We start from the raw sequence: 17,442 nt of genomic DNA, 5'->3' as shown, positions 1-17,442 counted from the left end.
CACACATATGTGCTGGTATAAGGGGCACTATTGGCCTTGTACACTCTCTCATCCTTCTGACTGCCCATGACGATTGCTAGAATGGTTTCTTGCTCTTCCAAGTCTTCCTTTCTCCAGTGGTTTGGACTTCACAGATGTTTTATGTAGTTATAGTTTGTTAGTTTAGTTAGAGTACAGATCTGGGGTCACCAATCTTTCAGAGGTGGAGTGCCGAGTTTTCACCTATTCACCTTTATGTATGGATCTAAGTGCCAATGATACTTTTTAAAGTCAATATTATTTCTACTTACAGCAACTTCATTAATAAAGAAAGATGCAGATCTTGCCCGTTAGTGTGATTCTTGGCCTTGCTAAGTTCTTTGATCTCAGGCTTGTAGTTTGATACTTTAAGCAGCACATAAGGTGGAGGTGTGCCTAACGTAGTGAATACAAGCAGAGAGAGGGTAAGTTTAGAAGATAGGATACACAAAGAACAAGTTAAAAATCACTTAGGAAAGTTAGATGTCAGCAAGTCACCAGGTCCTGATGAAATGCATCCCAGGATACTCAAGGAGCTGATAGATCTGACCCTTTAGATATGGAAGACAGGGGAGATTCCAGAAGACTGGAAAAGGGCAAATATTGTGCCCATCTATAAAAAGGGGAATAAGAACAACCCAGGAAACTACAGACCGGTCAGTTTAACGTCTGTCCCAGGGAAGATAATGGAGCAGGTAATTAAGGAAATCATATGCAAACACTTGGAAGGTAATAAAGTGATAGGGAATAGCCAGCATGGGTTTGTGAAGAACAAGTCATGCCAAACTAATCTGATAGCTTTCTTTGATAGGATAACGAGCCTTGTGGATAAGGGAGAAGCGGTGGATGTCATATACCTAGACTTTAGTAAGGCATTTGATACGGTCTCGCATGATATTCTTATTGATAAACTAGGCAAATAAAACTTAGATAGGGCCACGATAAGGTGGGTGCATAATTGGCTGGATAACCGTAGTCAGAGAGTTGTTGTTAACGGTTCTAAATCCTGCTGGAAAGGGATAACAAGTGGAGTTCCTCAAGGGTCTGTTTTGGGACCCGTACTGTTCAATATCTTCATCAATGATGTAGATATTGGGATAGAGAGTACGCTTATTAAGTTTGCAGATGATACCAAACTGGGTGGGGTTGCAACTTCTTTGGAGGATAGGGACATAATTCAAAATGACCTTAGCAAGTTAGAGAAATGGTCAGAGGTAAACAGGATGCGGTTTAATAAAGAGAAATGCAAAGTGCTCCACTTAGGAAGGAACAATCAGTTCCATACATACAAGATGAGAAGCGACTGTCTAGGAAGGAGCATGGTTGAAAGGGATCTAGGGGTCATAGTGGACCACAAGTTGAATATGAGTCAACAGTGTGATGCTGTTGCAAAAAAAGCAAATATGATTCTAGGTTGTATCAACAGGTGTGTTGTAAGCAAAACTCGTGAAGTCATTCTGCCGCTCTACTCTGCACTAGTTAGGCCTCAGCTGGAGTACTGTGTCCAGTTCTGGGCGCCACAATTCTAGAAAGATGTGGAGAAATTGGAAAGGGTCCAGAGAAGAGCGACAAGAATGATTAAAGGTTTAGAGAACATGACCTATGAAGCCAGGCTTCATGAACTGGGCTTGTTTAGTTTGGAAAAAAGAAGATTAAGGGGGGACATGATAGCGGTTTTCAAATATCTAAAAGGGTGTCACAAGGAGGAAGGAGAAAATTTGTTCCTCTTGGTTACTGAGGACAGGACAAGGAGTAATGGGCTTAAAGTGCAGCAGGGGAGGTTTAGATTGGACTTTAGGAAAAAATTCCTAACTGTCAGGGTGGTCAAATATTGGAATAAATTGCCAAGGGAGGTGGTGGAATCTCCCTCTCTGGAGATATTTAAGAACAGGTTAGATAGACATCTGTCAGGGATGGTGTAGGTGGAGCTTGGTCCTGCCTTGAGGGCGGGGGGCTGGACTCGATGACCGCTTGAGGTCCCTTCCAGTCCTATTATTCTATGATTCTATGATAAGCAAGTCAGTACTATGCATATGCAAAAAGCAGAAGTTCTTCTTTGGGTGATGTCCCCATGGGTGCTCCACTGTAGGTGACGGTGTAACCGTCCCCTTAAAGGCCACCCCGAGTTCGGGTGGACCACCGTCTTATGTGGGAGCTTTACTCCACGGCTGGCCTCCTGGCCCTAGCGTATCGCTCGTACCTTCAGCACGGTCCGAGCCTATGCGGATCCCAGGGGGACCGGGAAGGGGGCTCGGGCCCTCCCTCTCTCCGAGCCCCGACCCAGGGCCCTAAGAAGGGGACATGCGTCCCCTGTCAGTGGAGGGGGTCAAGATCCCCCAAACCCTCCACTGGGTCCCTTCTTCCCAGTCGGTTTTTTTTACTGGTTCCCCCACCGTGGGGATAAGCTTACCCTCCGTCCCCCGCCTCGGGGACTTCCTGGCCACCTGTACTTCTCAGGGTCTGGGCTCCTTGGCAGGTCCTGGGGTTCCTCCCAGGACCGAACACTCTCCCCTCTGTGGCCGCGGTTGCGGCCCTTTTGAATTTCCCGCCCGTCGGCGCCTGGGACTGACGTCATGTCCGCGCCCGGACCCCCGCCCTCCTTGGTGTCCCGGCCGGCGCCCCCGCTGACATGACCGAAAAGCGCCGGACCGGGCTGCGGACTATAGGCCGTGCCGTCACTCGGCGCCGCCTTTTAGCGGCGCGCTCCCAGCCACTTAATTCCCCCTCCGGGCCTTCGTCCTCCTCCTCCTCGGAGGCCATCCCAGTGCGGGGTGGGGCGGGTGGTCCGCCTGCCCCGTCACAGACTGGTCTTTCCCAGAGCCACAGATCGGAAACTTTTTCATAGCAGTTAGCAGTTTGGCCATGCGTGTGCAGAGAACCTCTCATGGTGGTGGCAGTTGACAATTGAGCACAGCCCGACCACCTCCCCTCAATTCCTCTTCTACTGCCCTCCGATAGAGTCCTCCTGCCGCTTCAGGCAATTTTCTCCTCATAGATTAAACCTTCAACATCTTTTGACCTCAATTCATCTTAGATCACTGATACTTTATTACTCCTACAGCATTCCCCCTTCAGTCCCCAACCCACTCATGGCTGCAACCCTCCCCAATCTGCCTGCGGATGCAACACCCCCCTCCAGTCCCCAGCCCAACCTCAGCTGCAACACCCCACTTTTCTGGTCTCCAGCTTGCCCACCCACGTCTTCAACATGTGGTGGCAGCAACCACCCCAGCCACCACATGTTCTAGGCCTGAAACGCCATCCAACCCACAAGGTAGCCCCAGCGGCAGTCGGCCACCAACATGGTACAGTACATACCAGGGTACAAAATATTGGAAGGACAGAACAGGTAATGCTGGTGGAGGAGTGACATTTATATGTGAAAGAAAATGTAAAATCAAATGAAGTAAAATTCTTAAATGAGCCAAAATGTTCGATAGTAATTCCATGCTCTGATAATAAGAATATAGCAGTAGGGATATATTATTGACCACCTGATCAGGACAGTAATAGTGACTATGAAATGCTAAGGGAGTTTAGAGACGCTGTCAAATTAATAGTGGGAAATTTCAACTATTCCTATATTGACTGGGTGCACATCACCTCAGGATGGGATACAGAGAGAAATTTTCTTGATACCTTAAATGAGTGCTTCTTGGAGCAACTGGTTTTGGAACCTACAAGGGGAGAGGTTATTCTTGATTTAGTCTTAAGTGGAATGCAGAATCTGGTTCAAGAGGTAAATATAACTGGACTGCTTAGAAATAGTGACCATAATGTAATAAAATTTAACATCTCTGTGGTGGGAAAACCCCTCAGCAGCCCAACACTTTGGCATTTAATTTCAGAAAGGGGAACTACACAAACATGAGGAAGTTAGTGAAGCAGAAATAAAAAGATACAGTGACAAAAGTAAAATCTCTGCGGGCTGCATGGAAATTTTTCAAAGACACCATAATAAAGGCCTGACTTAAATGTATACCCCCAAATTAAAAAACATAGTAAGAGAACCAAAAAAGTGCCACCATGGCTTAACCAGATAAAAATCCATGACAGATAAGATATCTTTTAAAAAGTGGAAGTCAAATCTTAGTGAGGAAAATAGAAAGGACCATAAACTTTGTCATATTAAGTGTTAAAATACAATTAGAAAAGCTAGCCAAAAACTCAAAAAGTAAGAGTAAAGTGTTTTTAAGTACATCAGAAGCAGGAAGCAGTCTAAACAACCAGTGGGGCTCTTAGACAATCGAGATCCTAAAGGATCACTCAAAGATGATAGTCATAGCAGAGAAGCTAAATTAATTCTTTTTTTCTTTAGTCCTCATGGCTGAGGATATTGGGGAGATTCCCAAACCTGAGCCATTCTTTTTAGGTGACAAATCTAAGGAATTGTCCCAGATTAAGGTGTCATGAAAGGAGGTTTTGGAACAAATTGATAAACTTAACTGTAACAAGTCACCGGGATCAAGGACTTAACAAGAATTTGAACTATCTCACCCATTACCAAGACAGTTTCCCCAATTATCACCTGTAATACCATTAACTCACAAACATCCCACTCTCCCTACCTCTAATATCATCAATTCACAGACACTTACCTTCCTTCCCCCGCCCCTTCCCCCGCATCCCCCTCCTGTTCTGCAATGTGATTTGTCCTTTTCATATTTGTTCATTTTTTTAATTGTATCCTTTGGTATATATGGTTGTGACTACTTTCTTCCACTATTTGATCTGAGGAAGTGGGTCTGGCCCACGAAAGCTCATCATCTAATAAACCATCTTGTTAGTCTTTAAAGTGCTACATTGGCCTGCATTTTGCTTCAACTACCCCAGACTAACACGGCTACATTTCTATCACTATTGAAAATGTAAGGCTTTGTAATAAAAAGTAAGTATGAAATGAGCACTGTACACTTCATATTCTGTGTTGTAATAAAAAAAAAATTGGAGATGCAGAAAGCATCAAAATATATAAATTGTTTTCTATTTAACATGATTAATTCAGCAATTTATTACATTTTAATCACTTGACATAATAATTCTGTATGCATAAGAAACAAATTAGAAACAAATAACATCTCAGATTTATTATTACTAGTATTACATGTCCTGTTGTGATGGTAGACGTACACGTGGCCTTCTCTCTCCCTGCTGTTCCCAGGGGCAGTGAGGCTTGGGACATGCAGCTGCTTCCCTTCCCACTGCTCCGGGACTGGGGAGACTGGAACCACGTGGCTTCCTTCCTCCCCGGGCCACGGAGGCTTGGGCCAATTCGGGCCACAGGGCCTCCTCCATCCCTGCTGCTCCCTGGGGTGGGGTAGGTTCAGATCATGTGGCCTCTTCCCTCCCTTCTGCTCCAGGGATGTTTGGGCATGCGCGCTCTTCTTCTACCTGTGTACATGGCTTCCTCCTTCCCCACTGCTCCCAGGGCTGGGGAGGCTTGGGCCGCAGGGCTTCCTCCCTCCCCACTGCATCTGGGGGTGGGGAGATTCTAGTCGTGTGGCCTTTTCCCTCCCTGCTGCTCTCAGAGGTGGAGGGGTAGAGTTTGGTGCCCTGCATCCCCTTCCCTCCCTGTTGCTCCTGGGATGATAGGGCGAGCACACACTCTTCTTCTCCCTGTAGTGGGTGTGTGGGGAAAGATGGGGAGGGAGTAGCGCGTGCTCGGCATACTGCTCCTCCTTTTCTCCCCTCCCCGTGGTGGGGGTGGGGCCTCATTGGAGGGGGTGACACTAGGTCACTCAAGTCTTCTCAAATGTTCTCTGTGACAGTGTGTCGGGCGTCTCTCCTTTTATAATAGTATAATAGTTTATTTCCACCGCCATACTGTCTTGAGTTCTAGTCATAGAACAGCAGCCCATTATTCTAGGTGCTGCACAAACACAGAATGAAGACAGCCTGCTCCAAAGAGCTTACAGTGTAAGTAGAAGACAAGATGGCTGTAATTAGATGGTGTAATACAAGGAAAAATGGTGAGACAATATCAGTTAGTCGGAAAGCCTGTGCTTTTGTCTCGCCAATGGCCTAACCTTTGTCAGATTTTTTTTTTTTTTTTTTTTTTTTTGTGGGCTTCATAGCAAAGGAGAGGGGTTTTGACAGATTTGAAGGAGGCTAATTAAGTAGATTTCTGAATGTTTATGGGGAGCTCTTCATAGTATTTCATCCATCCAGTATCCCAAAACCATGCTTGCTATCCTTTTGCTATGCTATATCCAACATAGATTTTATTACTGTTTGGGCAACCACTTCCCTTTTCTGTTTATGAACAAAGCATCGTACATCAACTATGGTGCTATAGGATCTAATAGATCTGTGGCATAATGTACCAAAAATAAGGACTACGGATCCTGGGATGCTCCAAGGAGTTTGAGAGAACTTTTGTGTGAAACTTTATGGAAGCTTACCTTTTTTTGTTTTTGTTTTTTTTTTTTAAGGATGAGTTCATGTTTTCTTTATCTTTAGGTCAACAGTGTTTGCTTAGAAGAAGTTACACATGAAGAAGCAGTGACTGCCTTAAAAAACACATCTGATTTTGTTTATCTGAAAGTTGCAAAACCTACCAGCATGTTCATGAATGATAGTTATGCCCCTCCAGACATCAACAACTGTAAGTTTAGCTTATCTTTACTACTTATTTTTTATAGACATATCTGGCTTTAAAGTTATGGTTAACACAAACTATATAACATATTTAAAACATTAACATTTTAAAATTAAGAATTTCGTTGACGGGAAATATGAGATTAGTACGAAAATGTTCTCCTAAGACTTATAACAATTAAGCAGAAAGGCATCATGGTCTAGCACATGGGTGGGCAATATTTTTGATGGGGGGTACACTCCAAGATTTTGGTAAGTGGTCAAGGGCCGCCCTCTTCCGTGATATTAATGGAAGAGGTATGGTGTCGGGATGGAGGTTGGGTGCAGAAGGGAGCTTGGGGTAAGGAATTGGGGTGCACGTGGGCGTGTGATGTCTGGGAGGGAATGTGGATGAAGAAGGCAGTTGTGACCTGGGTCAGGGGATTGAGGTGCAGTAGGGGGATCGAATTTTCTTTTGGGCAGGTTGAATTATTTTAAAGAAAATTCTCACACACACCCCCATATATACGTGTGTTTTAAGCAGTCCATATGTGTGGAATAAAATATATTAAAACAAAGACACCTGCTACTAGTTGCTGTGAGGTACACGTAGTAACTACAAAGATCCTGTACAAAGAAAGGTGGGCTGAAGATTGTTGTAGCTAAGATCCTCTCCTGGCATAGGTAGTTTTGCTAACTGCGCATGTGTATCTAGAACTTGCAGGCTGTACCAATTGAGCCATAGCAGCTCTTTGGATACATAGGGAGTGCACAGCTCTCCTGGTCAATATTGTGTGCAATCAGAATACACCTCACTTTGTGCCCTTGCTTTAAGCAAGTGTCACTTAACTAATATCAATAGGAAAAAAATCTATGTGGATGGAAATGAGTAGAATCTGGCAACCCTGCACATGGGCAACAGTAAACAAAAGGTCTCAACTCATGGAACCCCAGAGGTTTTTTTTTCTCTTAATACATTTTTAAAATTCCTTCTTTGTGTCCTGAGCCTTGTTTGTCATGGATTTCTCCTTGAAACCTTTGACTTTATCAGTTGTCTTCATTTCATAATTTCATATTTGTAGCTATTGTTATTCACTTCCTTTGGTTTTTCATTTATTTTCTTCTCTTTGTTTTATTGCATCTTTCTCTTCCCTCTTTAATCGGAATGTTTTCAACTAAAGTTTTGTGATTGTGGGGTTATTTTGTTCGAATAGTAAGGATTAAAACTAAACAAAATAAACAGCAACAATAAAAGTTTTTTCTTACAGGATCTGAACAGATACACTTCATAGAATCATAGACTCATAGAGATGGAAGAGACCTCAGGAGGTCATCAAGTCCAAACCCCTGCCCAAGGCAGGACCAATCCCAACTAAATCAATCCAGCCAAGGCTTTGTCAAGCTGAGACTTAAAATCCTCTAGGGATGGAGATTTCACCACCTCCTTAGGTAACTCATTCCAGTGCTTCACCACCCTCCTAGTGAAATAGTTTTTCCTAATATACCACTTAGACCTCCCTCACTGTAACTTGAAACTATTGCTCCTTGTTCTGCCATCCGTCACAGCCCCTCTCCATCCTCTTTGGAACCTAGACTCATAGACTCATAGACTTTAAGGTCAGAAGGGACCATTATGATCATCTAGTCTGACCCCCTGCACAGTGCAGGCCACAAAATCTCACCCACCCCTCCTAGAATAATCCTCTCACCTATATCTCAGATATTGAAGCCTTCAAATACTTTGAAGACCCCAAGATGCAGAGAATCCTCTAGCTGTGATCTATACCCCATGCTACAGAGGAAGGCGAAAAACCTCCAGGGCCTCTGCCAATCTACCCTGGAGGAAAATTCCTTCCCGACCCCAAATATGGCAATCAGCTAAACCCTGAGCATGTGGGCAAGACTCATCAGCCAGACACCCAGAAAGTTCTCTATAGTAACTCCTATCGTCCCTCCATTGACCTATTTCCCACTGATAATGAATGGTCAATTAGTTACCAAGATCATGTTATCTCATCAAACCATCCCCTTCATAAACCCATCTAGTTTAATCTTGAAACCAGATAGATCTTTTGCCCCCACTACTTCCCTTGGAAGGCCGTTCCAGAACCTCACTCCTCTAATGGTTAGAAACCTTCATCTAATCTCAAGTCTAAACTTCCTACTAGCCAGCTTATATCCATTTGTTCTTGTGTCCACATAGGTATTAAACTTAAATAATTCCTCTCCCTCCCTGGTATTTATCCCTCTAATATATTTAAAAAGTGCAATCATGTCCCCCCTCAGCCTTCTTTTGGTTAAAGTAAACAAGCCAAGCTCCTGGAGTCTCCTTTCATAAGACAGGTTTTCCATTCCTCGGATCATCCTAGTGGCCATTCTTTGTACCTGTTCCAGTTTGAATTCATCCTTCTTAAACATGGGAGACCAGAACTGCCCACAGTATTCCAAATGGGGTCTCACCAATGCCTTGTATAATGGCACTAACACCTCCTTATCCCTACTGGAAATACCTCGCCTAATACATCCCAAGATCGTATTAGCCTTTTTCACGGCCATGTCACAATGGCTGCTCATAGTCATTCTATAATCAACCAGGACTCCAAGGTCCTTCTCCTCCTCCGTTACTTCCAACTGATGTGTCCCCAGCTTATAACTAAAATTCTTGTTATTAATCCCTAAATGCATAACCTTACACTTCTCACTATTAAATTTCATCCTATTGCTATCACTCCAATTTACAAGATCATCCAGATCTTCCTGTATGATATCCTGATCCTTTTCTGAATTGGCAATAGCTCCCAACTTTGTGTCATCTGCAAATTTTATTAGGACACTTCCACTTTTGGTGCCAAGATGAGCAACAAAAAGATTAAATAAAATTGGCCCCAAAACTGATCCCTGAGGAACTCTGCTAGTAACCTTCCTCCAACCTGACAGTTCACCTTTCAGTATGACCCGCTGTAGTCTCCCCTTTAACCAGTTGCTTATCCACCTCTCAACTTTCATATTAATCCCTATCTTTTCCAATTTAACCAATAATTCCCCATGTGGTACTGTATCAAATGCCTTACTAAAGTCGAGGTAGATTAGATCCACTGCATTTCCTTTATCTAAAAAATCTGTTACTTTCTCAAAAAAGGAGATCAGGTTGGTTTGGCACGATCTACCTTTTGTAAAACCATGTTGTAATTTGTCCCAATTGCCATTAGCCTCAATGTCTCTAACTACTTTCTCCTTCAAAATTTTTTCCAGGAAAACCTCTCTTCAGGAAGTTGAAGTCTGCTTTTAAATCCCCCCTCACTCCTCTCTTCTGCAGATGAAATAAGCCCAAATCCCTCAGCCTGTCTTCGTAGGTCATGTGCTCCAGCCCCCCTTTCTGTGGTGGGGGGCCTGGAACTGGACACACTACTCCAGATGTGGCCTCACCAATGCAAAATATAAGGGAATAATAACTGTTCTAGATCTGCTGGCAATGCTCCTGCTAATGCATCCTAATATGCTATTCGCCTTCTTGGCTACAAGGGCACCCTGTTGACTCATATCCAGCTTTTCATCCACTGTAACCCCCAGGTCCTTTTCTGCTGAACTGCTACTTAGCCAGTTGGTCCCCAGCCTGTGACAATGCTTGATGTTCTTCCATCCTAAGGGCAGGACTCTGCACTTGTCCTTGTTGAACCTCCTCAGATTTCTTTTGGTCCAATCCTCCAATTTGTCTAGATCACACTGGACCCTATCCCTGCCCTCCAACATATCTACTTCTAGTATCTACTTAGTGTAGACCAGATAGTTTGATCTCAGTCCCCTGGAAAATCATGGGAAGGCTGATACCCAGTGTCATCAGTAAAGAATTAAACAAAGGCTGTATAATGATGAAATTGACTAAAAACTGGTTAATTAACAGATGTAGAAAAGTAATTGTAAATGGGGAATCATCATGTTTCTGTTATAATCATTCTGAGATCTGGTTTTGGCCCAGTATTATTCAGTTAATGAGCTAGAGTTACTATTCATAGAGATTCTGTGGAACAGTTTGCTTCATTTAAGATTTTTTTCATTTGATTTTAATCTTTCTTTCACATACTGCAACTCCCCTACCAGCATGATCTACTCTGTTCTTCCAATATATTTTGTACTCTGCTGTGTTCTATTGATTATCCTCATTCCACCAAGTTTATGGTGCTTTAAATATCAATATTCTCACTGAATCTGAGGCACTTCAGTTCTCGTATCTAATTCTTTAGACTTCTAGCATTTGTATATAACAGTATTTCTAAACCAGTGGTATGAGTACCCTTAGGGGTACTTGAGAGAAGTCTGGGGGGTACATCAACACAACTGAAATTTGGAGAAAACTGAATTTTTGTTTTAAGTTTTACAGCGCCTTATTATTTTTGTACTTTTTACACCCAAAAATTTCATTGCCTGCCTGGCTGTGATTCAGTTGTTTAAACCAATGTGTTGCAATGGTACAAAAAAATTGTGTTTCTGAAAACTGTAGGTATGGGGCTACTTACACACACACACACACACACACACACACACACACACACACACACACACTCTAAAACTCCAGTTGTCCAGCATCCAGTGGTCCGGCACTCTGATAGTCCGGCACCACCTGGAACCCAGAAGTGCTCCAGGCAGCTAGACAATTGGAGCTGCTCTGCCCCGGGCTTCCCCGAGTCAGCCACTGGTCAGTTTCAGCAGCGGCTGACTTGGGGACGCCTGGGGCAGAGCAGCTGAGGTGCTGCCAGGTTGATCCCACAGCGCTGCCCCCCGCCCCCCTCCCCCGGTCTTCCCTGCCCCACCTTCCGACAGTCCGGCATATCTGATAATCTGGCACCCTCTGGGTTCTAAAGGTGCCGGATTATTGGAAACTTTTTTTTTAAAGTGGGTACTTTATGAAAAAATGTTGAGGAACACTGGTATATAACACTTAAAAACAGGTACCTTTTAGCTGTCTGCCATTAGATGCTGTAGTTGAATGGGACTCTCAATCGACTGTTTCTCATCAGATCCTGCCCGTATTTTATGTTCCATCCTCTTTTCCTTCCTATGACATAGAGAGTCTCCAGTAATAGTTCCTCTCTCAGGGGATGCCTCTAGTCAAAACACATGCTCCTTTAGACATGTTGATTGTTCTCCCAGCCCTTAATTTAAAAACTTTCTAATTTTGAGTGCCAGCAATCTGGTTCCATTTTGATTTAAGTGAAGCCCATCCTTCCTGTATAGACTCCCTCTTTCCCAAAAGGTTCCCCGATTCCTTATCAATCTAAACCCCTCCTCACTTCACCATTATTTCATCTATGCATTGAGACTCACCCACTTCTCTTTATCTGGCCATAGATATGGAGATGGAAGCATTTCAGAGAATGCTACTATGGAGTTCCTTAACTTGCATCTCTTACTTAGCAGAATGAGATTTTATGGTTTTTGTGATTGATAGAGGAATGGCAGCATGAGAGTCTCTGGCCTGTGCGAGGCTGGAAGTCAGAATAGATAAAAATAAAAACAAACAAAAAACCCTAAGATGATCATAATAGTCTCTTCACACCTTAATCTATGAATCTATCAATATATGGCAGCAGGTTCTGGCAGCATGGGTGAGATTGTCACACAATGGACATAAATGAATATGGGATTGGTACTCCCAGTCCCACAGAGATCAGGAGTTGAACTAATTCCCTTTCCTTTTCTTGTGAAGATGGCAACAGCTTCACCAGAGAAGGCAGCTGGGTTTGTAGAGATGCAGTGGCACTTGCAGAACAGCTGGGAATTGCCTCCTGCAGTGGCTGTGCAGGATACCATGCTTTTGTTGAGTTCTGGGAATCAGGTTCGGCAGGTGGGCCCAGGATGCTCTGAATCTGTGTACTAAACAAGTGGGAAACTGGCGATAGCCTGCAGCACAAGTGATCCTAAATCTCCACACCTTTACACTGCTACCAGGACAAGTTTCCTTTCCATTTTAGATTCAATGAAATTGTTTGGGTAGTCAAGAAAAGGTAATTCCTGTCCTCCCTGGCACCTGTTATTTCCAATTCTTGGTTCTTTAACAAATAAATACATAAAGATTTATTTTCAGTTATAGTCAAGCAAATTAACACTCATATTACTTACTGATTTACATATATGATGAGGTAGGATGGGAAATTTGCCTTAATCTGCTTAGCTGGCACAGTATCTTATTTTGATCCTTTTTAAATACTTATGAGACTTAAGAGAAACATACAATCTTTTTAAAATAACCCCCTGTAATACAATAGTTGAAACAATAGTAAAGAATAAAATTGTTAGAATAAACGTAGAAGAACATAATTTGTTGGGCAAAAGTCAACATGATTTCTGTAAAGGGAAATCATGTCTTACTAATCCATTAGAGCAGTGTTTCTCAAACTGTGCTCCGCAGAACGCCAGGGCTCCACGAGACATCTCTAGAGGCTCCGTGAGGTTGACAAACTGGAAACATCGATAGGAACAACACATACAGTCAGTGGGCCGCTGGGGCTCTACATAAATTTTTACGCATGTAAAGGACTCCGGAGCCCAAAAAGTTTGAGAACTGCTGTATTAGAGTTCTTTGAACGGGTTAACAAACGTGGACAAGTGGGATCCAGTAGATCTTAGCTTTCTAGAAAGCCTTTGACAAGGTCTCTCACCAAAGGCTCTTGTGTATATTACATGGCCATGGGATAAGAGGGAAGGTCCTTTCATGGATTGAGAACTGGTTAAAAGACAGGAAACAAACTATAGGAATAAATGGTAAACTTTCCTGAATGGAGAGAGGTAACTAGTGGTGTCCCCCAAGGGTCAGTCCTAGGACCAATCCTATTCAACTTATTCTTAAATGATCTAGAGAAAGGGGTAAGCAGTGAGGTGGCAAATAGTCAAGACAAAAGCAGACTGTGAAGATCTCACCAAACTGAGTGATTGGGCAACAAAATGGCAAATGAAATGTAATGTGGATAAGTGTAAAGTAATGCACATTGGAAAAAATAACTCCAACTATACATACAATATGATGGGGACTAATTTAGCCACAATTAATCAGGAAAGAGAACTAATCAAGAAAGAGATCTTGGAATTATCGTGGATAGTTCTCTGAAAACATCCATGCAGTGTGCAGCGGCAGTAAAAAAAAACAAATAGGATGTTAGGAATTATTTAAAAAGGAATAGAAAATAAGATGAAGAATATCTTACTGCCCCTATATAAAACTATGATACTCCCACATCTTGAATATAGATGTGGTCTCCTCACCTCAAAAAAGATATTTTGGCATTAGAAAAGGTTCAGAAAAGGGCAACTAAAATGATGAGGGGTTTGGAACGGGTCCCATATGAGGAGAGGCTAAAGAGTCTGGGACTTTTCAGTTTAGAAAAGAGGAGACTGAGGGTGGATACGATTAAGGTATATAAAATCATGAGTGGTGTGGAGAGGGTGAATAAAGAAAAGTTATTTACTTGTTCCATAATACAAGAACTAGAGGACACAAATGAAATTAAGGGGGTAGCAGGTTTAAAACTAATAAAAAGAAAGTTCTTCTTTACACAGCGCACAGTCAGCCTGTGGAACTCCTTGCCAGAGGAGACTGTGAAGGCTAGAACTATAACAGAGTTTTAAAAAGAGCTAGATACGATTCATGGAGGTTAGGTCCATAAAAGGATATTAGCCAGGGGATAAGGAATGGTGTCCCTGGTGTCTATTTGTCAAAGGCTAGAGATGGATGGCGGGAGACAAATTGCTTGATCATTGTCTTCAGTCCAACCCCTCTGGGCACTGGCAACTATCGGAAGACAGGCTACTGGGCTAGATGGACCTTTGGTCTGACCCAGTATAGCTGTTCTTATGTTTTACAGCTCCACAGATACTTTTTCATGTTTTTAAATCACTTAAACACTTGTCTTTTATTTTAAGCTTATTCTCAGCCAGTGGATAACCATATGAGTCCAGCTAGCTACTTGGGACAATCTTTGCCACCATCATCACCAGGAAGATATTCCCCAATTCCCAAGGAAATGATTGGAGATGAAGAGATTACCAGGTAAAGTGTGGATAATCCAATTGTGTGTAAAATGATCAAGATGTCAGTGTGTGCTATTTCAATAAATCAATATAAATCTAAAAAATATTTTAATATTAGTGATTATTTCTGTAAGACCTAAAAACTGTTTTGTTGATTTATTCTAGTTGCATTAATCCTGGTAGGGTTGAGGCCATACAGACTGCATTCAGCGTAAGGTATATAAGGTTGCCTACTCTAAAACTGGATCAGATACTGTGGAGCCATCCCTTGACCGTGTACCAAATTTCATCAAGTGACCCCCTGTGACAATTATTACCAGCTGCTGATTTAAATGGAAGTCTTCAAAGACACATGAATGTTCCAAGAGTAGTTATTTAGTGCACTCTAGTGATCATTTGAATGTACTGCAGATTTTCCACTTAAATATTTTAAAAAATCCATACAGTCATGGATCTATGGGACTGGAAGGGACTTCCAGAGGCCATGCACTCAAGCTGGACCAAGTATTCCTAGACCATCCTTGACAGGTGTTTCTCACCTGTTGTTAAATTTCTTGTGTTCAGTTGAAATTCTCCATTGCTTTGCTACTGAATCCATTGACAGCAGTAAAACTAATACCATGACTACACTAGAAAGTTTTGCTGATGGCATTTGTGCTGGCATACTGCCGCCAATGTTTCAGTTTTGCTACAGTGTGCACACATGTGGTTGCCTTTCCAGTGCAATGCAGTCTCACAGCAAAAGACACTCTGCATTATATAGGCAAATTAGTGTAGCCTGCTCCACTGTTTAGCACACTGCCTTCTGGGATATTCCACATTTCCCTGACAGAAGTGGTGGTAATTAGGGTCAAATCCCCATAGTCCCTTAATGTCCATTCCATCACATTTATGCACCATTATTTGATCCCGCTGTTCTTCATGCTGCTTCATGGATACTGAATAGATCAGCTGAGTCATTTTCAGTAGAAAGCAATGGATATTGTTTAACATTTAGTAAAACAGGAGAGGTGTATAATCAGTATTTACCTCTTAGTATCTTCTCTCTCAGGATCTCTGTGTATCTTGCAAATAAGGATTAGCTCCACATTTTGTAGATGAAGAAAAACTGTCTTAGGTCATGCAGAGGGATTGTGACATAGCCAGAAGAATACAATTCTGCAAGTTCTTTCTTCTTCGAGTGCTTGCTCATGTCCATTCAACATGGATGTGTGTGCCTGCCACATGCATTGGCGCTGGAAGATTTTCCTAAGTACATGAGGCCCCTGACTTGCGATGTGATTGGTTCGGGGGAGCATCGTAACTTGAACCCTCATTTATGATAGGCGCTGTTGTAAATGTGGGCTGAGGATGTAAGTCGGGTGTTTTCGGCCCCTTCTGCACTTTCAAAAATGGTTGTAAGTGCAGGGGTTTGGAACTCAGGCTGTTGCGAACCGGGGGCCTCCTGTAGTACCCAGAGAGGCCAGGGTCCCCACGCTCCCTGGAGTGGAATGCATAACTATGCTATATAGGGCACTTTCCAACTCCGCCCTCCTCAGTTCCTTCTTGCCGCCGGTGACAGTGCTAGGAACAGCATGCTCCAGCCTTAGCTGTAGCTAGTGTTCCCCTTACCTATTTTGTTGTAGATTGTTATCTTCAGTAGTTACATACCATAAAAAAAAACAAGTGGTCGTGTAGCGCTTCAGAAATGAACAAATATATATATATATATATTGTCATGAGCTTTCTTGGGCTCAAGCCACCTCTTCAGATGAGAAGTGGGTTGTTCCCAGAAAAGCTCATCTCTCTATATATACAAAACTTGTCCTGCGGGAGGACAGAGTGATGTCATCATGTCATTTTGCGTCCCCAGGAGCCCTGACCATGTGACCACTCCATGAAATTGTGGGTTGGTGGTTCCATCCCAGTGTCTTCCTGCCTCTGTGCCCCACCCCCAGCCTGCCCAGCCACAGCACTTGAGGGTCATGCGGCAGGTCTCCCCTCAAGCAAGCAGCTCTAGCATGTGCTGGTGACCCAGGCCAGGCCCCTTGATCAGGCGTGCTTTCCCAGGAGCTCAGTCTTTGCGTGCTCCCTGGAGCAGTATCTGCCTGCCTCTTGGACCTGCCACCAGCTTGCCCAGCCCACGTGTAGCTTTGCTCTGTGTGGTCTGGGCTCAGGCACACTCTCTCAGGAGCTCCATCCCCATGTGCTTCCTCAGCATCCACCTGCCTCTGAGCCCTGCACCAAACCTGCCCAGCCCACACGCCTGCTGCACATCTTTGTTCTGTAAGTCCGGGCTCAGGCATGCTCTCTTGGGCCTGCCACAAGCTGGGCAGGTCTTGCACCCCGGCCGTTTTCCCAGCTCTCCGTGGTGGCTGTTCTGCACTCTGGGCCCCCTAGGCTCGCCACAGAGCAAAGGTTTCCCAACAGGCCGGTGTGGAAAGGCTGGGGTGAGGATGGGATGTGGTCTTGCTGCAGTGGCCAGGACTGTGCTGCCCAGCCCACTAGTGCTCCTTGGGGGAAAGGGGCATGCAGCTCGGCAAATTCGTGGGAGGGGTAGGGAAGAAGGAAGGAGGGCATGTGGGGATGTGCAGTGCAGTAAGAGGGGGATGGTGTGGGTGACGAGGATGTAGGAATGCAAAGGCGGGGAGGGGGTGGGCAGTGTGGGGATGGGGAGAGCCAGGGCTGGCCTGGACTTGGCGACTGGGGGAGGGGAAGGGGTAGGCTGGGGCTGCCTACCCTCAGAGACGGGGGTTGGCGAGCATAATGAACAGGAGGCACCGCCCCAACAATACTCTCTTTATATTTGTTGGTCTCTAAGATGTTACAGGACCACTTGTTTTTTTA

The 17,442-nt window shown here is 43.8% G+C and overlaps 1 protein-coding gene across 11 annotated transcripts in view; it reads left to right on the top strand.

Moving 5' to 3' along the window:
* Positions 1-17,442, top strand: part of DLG1 (discs large MAGUK scaffold protein 1) — a 360,352-nt gene that overhangs the window by 199,395 nt on the left and 143,515 nt on the right. For all 11 annotated transcript variants that reach the window (XM_075938333.2, XM_075938331.2, XM_075938327.2 and 8 more), the window contains 2 exons: positions 6,478-6,622; positions 14,509-14,635. In XM_075938333.2, the coding sequence (XP_075794448.1) occupies positions 6,478-6,622; positions 14,509-14,635 (272 nt within the window). The remainder of the gene's footprint in view (positions 1-6,477; positions 6,623-14,508; positions 14,636-17,442) is intronic.

This window comes from Pelodiscus sinensis, chromosome 10, assembly GCF_052426305.1.
Source record: "Pelodiscus sinensis isolate ZL-2025 chromosome 10, ASM5242630v1, whole genome shotgun sequence".
In the NCBI taxonomy this organism is placed as follows: domain Eukaryota; kingdom Metazoa; phylum Chordata; order Testudines; family Trionychidae; genus Pelodiscus; species Pelodiscus sinensis.
This window is presented reverse-complemented; position numbering and strand designations above follow the sequence as displayed.